This window comes from Gavialis gangeticus, unplaced genomic scaffold (genome assembly GCF_001723915.1).
Source record: "Gavialis gangeticus isolate Ggan-Ray unplaced genomic scaffold, GavGan_comp1, whole genome shotgun sequence".
Lineage (NCBI taxonomy): Eukaryota > Metazoa > Chordata > Crocodylia > Gavialidae > Gavialis > Gavialis gangeticus.
Window position 1 is genome coordinate 56042343 of NW_017729031.1, and position 11649 is coordinate 56053991.

Sequence of the window (11649 nt, forward strand, 5' to 3'; positions counted from 1 at the left end):
TAGTGCTGATGGTCTCCTTTTATTTCCTTTTCTTTTCACTGTTTGTTACTGATATTAAGAGTTGTAGGTTTTCTGGGAATATAATGACCAAAATAAACAGAAGCTCTAATTTTTGAAGTATTCTAATTTGGTAGCCTGGATCTGAGTAACTCTGGGTTGGAATACTCTTATTATGTGCTATTCTCTTCTAGTCCTACAACCATTTTCAGGGATTGCTGATTTACTGGCTTGTTCTGAATCCAATTCAGAGCTTATTTGCACTCAGAGTTGTAGTATTTATGCCTCATAGATAAGCAACTCGCTGTTTCTGCATAATCCAAAACTTAAATTTGCTTTATTTATTGCAATCAAACCCGGAAGGACAATTTTTTGGTTATGTGTATTTTTGAAAAACTCCTTTATGGAGGACATTGCATAAATATATTTAAGCTGAATATTTTTAATAAAACGTTTTTTACAACATAAGTGAAATTTCCATTTTATCCTGACAGTGAATGTCACGTTCATCTAAGAAATCCTATGCCTCCAATTTACCAAAGAACTTTTGCGCATGGTGTAGCTCCACTGAATAAAATAAACCTGTACTTATTTGGTTACAGAGTTGAACAGAACAGAGTTGGATTAAGTGCATCTTTATATTCTTTGCTGCATCAAAACCAGTTTGTTAATAAGGAAAAGTATAGCAGTGGTATTGTCTAACTTCTTTAAATATCAAAAGCAGGTGTTACTACCATCTGTCTAAACAAAATGGTTAGCATGCATTTAAATAAAATACCTGTCCAGCTAAGTCATCTCACTATATCCTGCAAGTATATTGTTCACAAAGCCAACCTATTTTAGGAGTATTTTAAAAGATGAAATAGGAATAATCCTTGGATAGAATAAGATGGTTATTTTCCAGAGACCCTAGAGGGGAGATTTAGTGCCTTAACTCACTCTTTTAGCATCTCTGGCCTGTAGCACACAGTCCACATGTGGCAAAATGGTTCTTTCCAGACCAAATCAAAGAGCTTGTTTCAGTGGGCCTGATCCAGTATAGTGCTGAATATACTGGGAGTTGACAGATTTATAGTCTTACAAAATGATGGTAGATTTTTCTTTGGAACCAAGAGACAGGACACCTTCCATAATAATTCACATAATTTCTTAAAACAACTTGGTTTGTCTGATTTGGTCTGGCTTCACTGATCCAGCACGAAATACTGATTTCCAAAGCAGAGGTATTCTGAAAGAAGATTCTTTAGTGCGAAGTAGAAAATAAAGTTATTTAAAGTGCTTTTGCAAAGAACTCTTCTTGCTAAAAGACAATATTAAGTTGATATTATGTGAATGTATTATTTTACTTTCTAATTAAATGTTATTGGACATAAATAAATGACAGCAGCATGAATGCTACAACCGAGAAGCCATGCTACCTGATTGGCAGGGTAGGAAGCATTTCTTATATTTATGAAGTTCTGTGAAAACTCTACTCACCATAAAACCATGGAGGATTTTATAGGTACAGTCTGAAATGCATGGAATAAGAACAATATTGCAGGGAGTAAAAATCATATTAAATAGATGACTCATTCTGCTATTGTGTACTTGGATTGCAATAACATCTGAGTTCAGGGCCATGTTATGCTAAGCACTGTTAATTCATATTGTTTCCAGTTGTTGGGGACTGAGTCAGGTGGTCCCTTCCAGTCCTATGTTCTTACACAGTAACAATCTAAAGAGACAAAGCAGAAAGACAGGATGCTTGTGATCCAAAACCACAACATTTTATGTTACCTGCTTTTAGGGAAGTGAGGCACAGAAGTATCCAAAAGGATATTTAAGTGCCCATCACCTATATAAATGCCTAAATCAATGGGAGGTTAGGTGCCTAATAACATTTTTTTGCATCTGGCCCTGAATTACTTACCTAGAGCATATATATGAAGCTTGTTGCAGAGATGGCAATTGAATTCAAATCTCCTATATCTAAGTCCAATATCACAACCATAAAAAATATATATTTGCCCCTGCTCTACTAGTCATTGTGGTGTTGCTTAAATTAACACTCACATCAACCATGTTTGTAAAATACAGAAACAGATGGACATTTAGGGCCATGTGCTTGCATAAGCAGCTTTTGCTGCTACAGAGCTGAGGTTCCAAAACTATTAAAATCTGGATTTCTTTTAAGTTACAATTTCTCATTCAGTGTGCGAGTGAAAGTTTTGAGACTTTTGAGGGCTCAGCACCTACTCTGCATATGAGTAATGTATGTGCACTCAGAAGCAGATATCTGCATGCACAAATAGATGCATTTTATGTACCTATCCATCTGTTTGTGCACATAAATGCTTGTGCAAGAATTTGCTCTACATGCCCATCTGTCTCCATTCAAGTTTCTGCATGCCTTGAACATGATGGACATGAGAATTATTTCAAGCCAGTAATAACACTAATGAAAGAGCATTTTCCAGTCAAGGATCTGAAAGTACTTGGCAAACAATAGACTAGATCTTCCCAAAGTCATGTGCAACACTCCTGGTTCCAAGTGCTGCCACCCGATTATGAACATGGAGAATTGAGGCATAGATGCTTGCCAAAGGTCATGTGGCAGTTTAGCATCAGAGCCGCATGGCCAGATAAAGGACTGGGTTTTAAAAAGATCTCAAAGTTGTAAATGAAGGGGCCAGTTTTTAGCCGTGATCAGTATTCAGCAAGTCCCACTGAAATCAATAGAAGCTGTTGGGCACTCAGATGTCCCTTGTCTCCTGATGCCCAGTCTCCCTGCTGTGTCCACTTATCAGTAAAAAAACTCAAATAAACTATTCTTTCTGTCAATTAAAAGTCCCCTAGATGAGGTCAGTGGGTATAATGAAATCACGGGCTTAACTCTAAGCCTGTAAGTGTTCTGCTGGATCAGGCTCAGAGTAGTCTGTGCTTTGTAGGAGGCAAAAGACTCGGTCCTACTATTGACCTCAATTTAACCCAAAGGACTGTTTAAGCATGCACTTAAGTACTTTGCAAGATGAGAGCTGTTATTTGATAATAAATGCTGAAATTTATCTTCAGCAACTCCAGGTGAAAATAACAGGAATTGAGGGTACTCAGTATTTTGGGTATGTCGGGTATAATACTCTTTCTGTGGCCTCTTTATTTGAGTAGTAGTCTTACCAGCATTTTTCAGACCCTGTGATCATTTATTCTTGGATTCACTAGGAAGAAATCCTTGGGGCTTGCTGGCCTTATCAGCTTTATTCCCAGTTAATTTAGCTTCTTACTGCTGCCCGGTTATTCTGCCTCTACTTGCTTTTGGAAATCACTGAAGTCTGCATCTGAAACAGTATTTACCTGTGAAAGAATGTATACTTACACTGGAAAGAATGTATACTTACACTGTCTTCCTTCGTACTTTAGAATAAATCATACCATTTCAGAAAACAGAACATGGTATCAACATAACAACTGTTTCTTGGATGAAAGCTAATAGGAGTGCTGCTAAGCGAATCAAAGGTTTTCCTTTTGGATACTTTTCTCCTAAAAAGGAATGTAGTAAGAATTTATTCCAAACCTCTGATAGTTGTAATACATATAGGACTTTGCTGATTTGGGGGGGTTTCCCCCCCTTTGCATTCTAAAATTCTATCCTCTTTTATGACTAGGACTGCAAGTGGAAAATGTACATGGAGATGGATGGGGATGAAATTGCAATAACCTACATAAAAGATGTGACATTCAACACTAACTTACCAGATGCAGAGATTTTAAAGATGACAAAGGTAGGTCATTTCTATTTACAGGTTTACATCTTTCATGAGTTCATAGAACTCAAACAAAGACATTAAAATACCACAGCAGTAGACTTGTGCTTGTGGAAGTTCAGTCTCTTGACGGCTTTTTTAAAAAATGCACATTTTAAAGCAGATTTGTATAATAAAAGAGAATTGTAAAAAAAAGCTATCCAGCTAAGGATCATGTAATGTAATGGTAATGTGATGTGAAAAGAAAATGTTTTTAAAATATTTTCTTCAATCTCAATTTTATTTTTTCTGTTTTTATATATTTTAAAGAGAGAAAAAATACAGGTGATGAAATTGTTGCAGTTAATGAAGTTTTTATATGATAGTTGTATTTTTCCAAAACTTTGACTTGGTTAGAAATGTTGGCTCTCTTGTAATAGGAGCTTAAAGAACAATGTTACTACCAACATCAGAGTTCAGTGCAAAATAAGGAACTTTGATTCCAAAAAGACATCACTACTGAATTCAGCAGACAATGCACAGAAAAGTCACAGTAAGGATCAATAACGGCCTTTAACTTCAGTGTTCTTCCTCAGCACCTATTAGGACTGTACAAAGACAAAGTTTTATTAAGAAGATGGGGGAGAGTGGCAGAAAAATGGAGTTGATAGTGAGATGCATTCCACATTAGAACTCAGCAAGGTCTTGAGCACTGGCAATAAATTATTGAACATTTTCAGCTTGATGCCATTGGGCAGTTTTACCCGCTCTCAGAATCTGCCCCTGAGTACTATACTGGACAGTATCTTGGCAGGAGTTGGGAGTTTTGTTAATAGGCAGGATGTTCTGTCTCTTGCTAATATCATTGTTTTAATTAATGCGCCCTACCATGGCTACTTTGCCAGGGGCAACAATACACATTTCTAAATAAAGAAATGTACAACCTTCTGATTGCCAGACTGCCCCTCTAATGTGTCCTGATGGAAAAACTCTCATGAACGGCTTTAACTACACATTCCTTCCAAACTCTGCCTTCACTGATATTACATATAAGGAAAAACTGCCTGATCCAGGCCCTCAGAGGGGAAAATAAAAGCAAATAATGTAACAAAATGTGGTGTTACTATGAAGGGCTTACTACACAGAATTCTCCATTCCAATTCATACTTATTTTGTTGTTCTCATCACGTAGCCCCAGAGCTCTGGAACTTTTAGTGTTATGATCTGTTTCTTTTGTATTTTCTGTCTTAAGACACATTTTTGCATTTAATTTCTTGGGGCTTTGATCTTTGCATACTTTTTTGTTAAAATGTTATCAGTAGTAAAAATTAAATTAAAAGATAATCAGGTACAGTCAGCTTAAGAGTTGACACACTTTCACATCTGGAAGAGAATGTCTTCAGGCATCTTAAGTATTTTTTCTTGTTCTTGTTGGTTTTTAAAACTTTGCCACCAAAAACATTTTTAATAAACTCAATGTTCTTATGTCCTTTTTTGCTCCCCTTTGAAAGCAAATACCTAAGGATACCATTTTAAGCATACGCATATTACTGCTAATTGCCACAATGAAGGTGTTGTGCAAACAGGGGAGCAGACAATTCTGAATTCTATTGATTTAATTCCCATAAAATATAAGGAAAAAATTACTTTGTCACATGGACACATAGAAAAAAGAAAAAAAAATCTGTAAGGAAAGAATTTTTTTTTTAAGTTTTAGCAGTGTATTTCAAGGAATAATAAAGAGTAAAACAGGCAAATTAATAAACTCTAATATTATATTGTTGTTTTTTTCCAGCCACCGTTTGTAATGGAAAAATGGATTGTGGGAATAGAAAAAAAACAAACTATAGAATATATCATTACATATGAGGTAACTTATCCAAGTTAAAACTTACAGTATATTTTCCATAGAGCTACCAGTAGCATGGATGGACTGTACCATGTACTGCCATCAAGGCCCAACATTGTAATTCATTAAAAAAAATCTCAATTTCTGATGAAAATGTGAATAATATTTGCAGAGTTTGTGTGCTGAGACTCCTGACTGGGACAACAATCTTCCTAAAGTAAGAAAATTCCTTTTACTTGAAGGAATGGTCAGTTTTGCACTTGTTAGTTGAAGAAACCATGTTTCTTACCTTTTTTCTGATACAGTGCTAATTAGCAGAGCTGAGAAATAACAGGAGGAGGAAGAGATGATACAAGAAATGAAAAGAAACAAAATACAATCTGGAGACAATTTAGCAATGTTTAATGTGACAGAAATTAGCCTTTATATAAAAAGGTTTTGGTTACTTACAAAAGTGCTTTATAAAAACCAGCTTCACACTGAGGCCAATAATTGAAATTCAGCTCTGTCCTGAGGTATGGATTCAAGCAGTGAATAGGAAAATTCTGGACCTTGTTTGCTTGCCTCAGAAGTGAAGAACAGTGGTTTTCTCTTGCAGGAAGAATAACCCCAGGTTCCTTTCAGCCTGTAGTTCCTCACAGGAGTCACAGGGACTGACTGCAGGATTAAAGAACTTGCTATGGCAGAAAAGTTACCATGAGGGGAACCCCTGCAAAAATATCTGCCTAGTGCTTAGCTCTTTCAGCAAGAAAGGCTATTTACTTGATGTACAACTTGATTTGGCCATTAGTAAAAAATATATGTTGTAAAATCCGTGCCCTTGTGCAATACAGGAACTGAAAGAGCAATGATTCGTAACATTTTGGACACAGTCAGAATGCTGTTATTCCAAATCCTCAGAATTCTAAAACTATGAGAGATCCCATTGGATACTTTTGGTAAACAAATCCCTTATACAAATAGGCAGGGCCATCAGGGCATATATTTAGCTCAAAACATTTTTGCCAATGTTTTGTCAGTACTCTTGGCTTCCTTCCTTTTACCTCTGGCACAATCTAGGTGCTTTTGGTTTTGTTTTCCTGAAGTGCTTTTGGGCTCTGGTGTGTGAAAAGGCTAGAGTGGGCAGTTTTTAAGACTCTGGATAAGTGGCTCCTCTGGTTTATATTCCTTTGTTTCAAATTAGTTTGGGAAATTCCTTGACTTGACATGTTATTTGGATAGAGTCCCACACAGTCACCATGTTCTGTTGTTTCTTGAACAGAGTGATGTTAGAACCCCCAAAATCACAAGACACATCCAAGCAATTCAATGGAGCAAAATAAAAGCACAGGATGAATTGAAGTCAATACAGCTTGTGATACAGACTTCTCTCCCAAACTCGGAGGGCAAGCCACGAAGCAGGTCCAACTCAAGTAAGTCAGTATGCTTGAACTATGTTATTTTTACCACCGAAATGAATAGCAAAAACTAAATTAAATTCTCTCTATCTTAGCAAGATGTGCCCATCCCAAGGATCTCGGGTAGCTGAATATGCTGATAAGGCCAGGGGTAGCCTAGCAGAACTCTTGCATGCCAATATAATATGGGAGGTAAAAAGTTAAAATGCCAGGTAGCAATGTGATAAATAGCCTAGCCTGTGTACAGGTGATTACTGCTGCAGTAGATGGAATTTGATTCTATAAATCATGGTTTTCAATCTTTATTCATTTGTGGACCCCTACAAATTTTGAATGGAGGTGTGGACCCCTTTTAATTGTAAGTGTGGGAATTCACATACTTTTGATTGATCATTGTCATTTTTCATGGACCCCCCCAGGGGTCATTTAACCAGACCCTCCAGGGTCTTCAGACCACAGGTTGAAAACCACTGCTGAAGATAATTTTTAGCCAGTGAAATACAACTGTGCTGTATACTGTACCGATTTGGAACTTAACAGCACAAGTAGTGATAAAACTGAGATTCTCCTGCTCCAGAATCACAGCTGCCTCCCATCTATGTTAAAGGAGACTTTCCACTTAACTATCAGCATTGAAGGACCCCAAAAAACAGCTGAGAACTTGTGATGGATGAAGGAAAGGATGCTTGTGTGTATATACATGCTCACTTTCACTCTCTCTTCGTCTTCCACATTCATAGTAAGATTTTATTTGCAGTTTACCTTTAAACTAAACCACCAGTGGTGAAGTTCAGTGGTAATCGAGGGCTAGACAGGCTATTAATACTCCTGAAGATGTTTTCTTCCATCTGCCTAGTCGTCTTCTTTCGGTTGTCTGAGCTGCTTTCTCACATACATTTGCTTTTTTTTGTCTTCCTAGTAAGCCTTTCCCAGCTGGAACTCGTATCTCAAGGCACATTAGTGGAGTTTGCACCTATGCATCTGCACCTCTTGACCTTCAAGAGTAAATTGGATGCTTATCTTGCTGGGATCCTATGACCCCAGCTGACTTCCTGCCCTTCGGTCAGGGGGCTGGACTCAATGATCTTCCAAGGTCCCTTCCAGCCCTGATGTCTATGAAATCACTGGGCAGATCAAGCTCCCTCCTCTGGATTCCCAGATTGTGTAGCCAACCTTGTTTCCATAGCACAGGGGAGGAAAGCCACACATACAAATCCCTGGCACAGCTCAGGTTGGCAGGGACTGCTACAGAACCCTTGTAGATGGTAGATGGGCAGGGTCAGAGGAACCAATGGTGCAGAGATCTGCCAGTTCTTGCTCAAAGCTGCTTCAGTTACAGGGTTGAAAGAAACTATATCAAATGGCTTAGAGGAGGCCATTTACCCTGTCTTCCCCCTCTATCTTTCCAGTGCTTAGCCCAGTAATCAATATGCGATGAGCATGCATTTCTGTTGTCTCCATATGCTGATAAACTGCCTCTCAGCCAGTGAGAAGGTGGGGAGCCAGCTGTGAAAAGATCTTCCCATTTCTTCCCTCTACTTCAGCTGTCATAAGGGAAGGAAAGCTCAATCTTCACCTGGCTTCTAGAAGCCATTGCTCTCAGTAGCTTTTATCCAGGCTTCCTCTCTTTGTACTGCACAAGGGGGCAGGAGTGCTCTAGTTAGCTGGTTCCTTTTGCCTCATGCCCCTACCACTCTTCACCTCTCTCCCTTTGGGTCTAGAGGCAGAGGAAGGTCCCCACATCAGAAACATTGTTCTGCATTCATTTCTGTACCTGTTTATTAGGTATCTTATGGTGGATCTCAAAGGGGGGGGAGCAGAGAGGGGGGTGATAAGTATCCATTAGGGCCATAAGCACTGAGCTGCTTGCTGAGCCATGAAGAGGCCTAATATGTGCATCCTTGCATTGGTAGATAATTGCTTCACTTTGTAAACTGAGCAGCCTACCAAGTCCATAGGTGTGACTAAATACCAGCAGTGCTGTAGGGAAGAATGCAAATTTGCATTAAACTTCCAATACACCCTAACTTGTACTTTCAGGGCCAGCCTGTACTTGCAATAACCAGCATCAAAATTATTTTGTGCAATGTTTGCTAGGGTTCTTGAGGTTCAGCTTAGTGAACATGACAAATTCAACAGGCTCTGAACTGAAATTACTAGTATTACATTGGTAAGACTTCCTCCATCCTTGATCTAACTGCACTGACGAACCGATGGTCAAAATCAGCACTGTTATAACAGAACTTTGCCTGAAAACCTGCCCTTCACCCAAACTAACATTTTTACACAGATCTACACAGTTGGCAAATATAATGAGTTTAAGTAAAAGGGGCCCCTTTAGTACAGATTTTGCTCAATGTTTGCATTTGAACTATGTTTTTGAATGCCAATTCTATTGTGGGCTTATGTGTTTAAAAGTATTTTTCAGTCAGACTGACAGGCAGCAGATACCTGTATACCAGAAAGACTGGCTTACTAGTATAACACTATAATGTCTGGCCTCTTTAATTTCATAAACAAACTCCACTGTCTGTATTGTGTACTGTACTGTATAATAATTCAAGCTTTTCCTTTCCTGCTGTGACCTTTGCCTCCTTTTCTTCCCTTTCCTTTTCTTCTATATCCTGTCGCATCTTGTCATTTGCAAGACTGTAAGATATCGTGTTTGTCCCAGGATCCTGCAGATGTACAGTTCCACTATGCTGCTTCAAGTCCCTTCACATATGCAGGATAAAATTTGCTGATGATTTTTCCCAGGACATGGCTATGTGCATCTGTAAAGTTGCACTTTCTCCTGGGACAAGCAGGCCAAGGTGTGTGCTTTCACTGGCAGACAGCAGCAAAGCAGCTAGGAGGGGCATCATATACAAATGCCTGTGCAATATTTGTTTTGATCGTGGTCAAGCCTTGGGACCAAAAACCCTGCATCAAATGAGACATCTAGGGCGCAGACAGAAATGGCAATTTTTGCTGGATCTGGCCACAGAAAGCAGTGTATAGCCATAACCAAACATGTGCACAGCTACAGACCACTTAAAAATGGCCAATCGGGTGAAAATTTGAACCCTCATTGCATAAGGGTTCAGATGAAGATGTTTGAAAACAGCATCTTCTGTAATTTGTGCCTACCTGCCTGCCAGCCTCCAAGCTGATTTCAGAATGGGAGGTGGGAAAGGGAGTGGAGGAAGTTCATTTTTTTCAGACCCTGAGGTGGGGGGGGGCTTTAATTCACCCTCTAGTGCTGGCTGGGGAGCCCCTAGAATGAGCTCCCTCTGCTCCCTTTCCCCGTCTCATTCTGAAAACAGCACATTTGGCAGGGAGCTGGCAGGGAGGAGGGGCCATTGCTAGGAGAAACTGGCTGCAGGCTCCCAGCCAGCAGCTGGATTCCTCTCCCCCCTAGAACCAGCAATGAACTTCTGTTTGGTCTGGGAGATTGTTATAATGCAGACTGCTTCCTGTAAAGTGTTCTCAGTTACTGTCTGCACCCCTATATACAGCCTATGGTTCTTCAGGACAGAGGCTTTTTTTATATCCCTGTAACTGCCATTCTGATTGGGCCCTTTAAGCACTACTATGCTATAGTATAAATAAAACATAGTAGGAACACCAGTAATAATATAATGATTGGTCATATTGCGCACAAACATGCTGTATCATGTCATGCCCATTGATCCATAGCAATAGATTTGTCCTGCTCTGCTGGGGATGGGATGTTTCAGAGGAAGTCCAATACAGTATCTCATCCCCACAGACTCTTCCCCAGAAGTTCTTACCTCCATAAAAGGATGATCTAGACTGCAGTCACAGCTCGGACAAGGGAGCTAGAGCTCTGTTAAAATCAGTGGGTGTTTAGATGCCTGAATAGGAATTATGTGCCTAAATATCTTTGTAGATGAGGTCCCTAGTTACTAGATAATGACCCCCACACTTAGTTGCCATGCAGCTCTCTTTAGAAATGCAAGTGAGACCTTAAACATGATCTTTAAAAGCCTGTCTTCACTGTGGAGTTAACATGGATGATCTTGAGACCAACCAGGTTAGTATAGGTGAGCAATGTACACCCACAGTGCAAGATATTGCATGAGTTGCTGTATCCTAGCCAGTGTTGTACTCACTCGTGTCCAGGGATCCTGTTTAAAAATTGCAAATTGTCTGTTAAAAACCCCCCAAATCCGCCTTTTTCTGTGATTAAAATTAAATGCTACTATATATATAGGTATCTGCTGAACACACAGTTTTATTGATATATTTACAAATTTAAAGCAATTTGGAAACCTACCAGTGTCTCAATCACGATGATAAAATAAATTCTAAATACCTGTAAATTTTGACGTTGATTTTGGATATTTTATCATGGAAAATCAGAGCATCCCCTGCCCCGTTCATTCACCAGGATGCAGGTCCAGCTGCAGCTGCCTCCCCGCCTCTTCTGCTTTGTGGTCCTGAGCAGCCCTGATATGCTGGTACCTTGCCCATGCCATTGTCCCTCACTCCTGACCCACAGCCCCCTGGCTCTGCTAGTGCCCCTCACTTAGGACCCACAGCACCCCAGTCCAACCTGTGCCCCTCATTCTTGACTCACAGCCCCTGGCCCTGCCAGTGCCCCTTACTCCTGACTCACAGCCCTCTGGCCTGGCTGGTGCCCCTCACTCCCCACCCACAGCCCTCTACCCCCTCAGCCCTG

At 39.7% G+C, this 11649-nt stretch overlaps 1 protein-coding gene across 2 annotated transcripts in view; it reads left to right on the forward strand.

Annotated features, from left to right (window-relative positions):
- Positions 1–11649, forward strand: part of MAP3K20 (mitogen-activated protein kinase kinase kinase 20) — a 153026-nt gene that overhangs the window by 131300 nt on the left and 10077 nt on the right. For both annotated transcript variants that reach the window (XM_019522936.1, XM_019522935.1), the window contains exons 17-19: positions 3642–3758; positions 5515–5589; positions 6830–6980. In XM_019522936.1, the coding sequence (XP_019378481.1) occupies positions 3642–3758; positions 5515–5589; positions 6830–6980 (343 nt within the window). The remainder of the gene's footprint in view (positions 1–3641; positions 3759–5514; positions 5590–6829; positions 6981–11649) is intronic.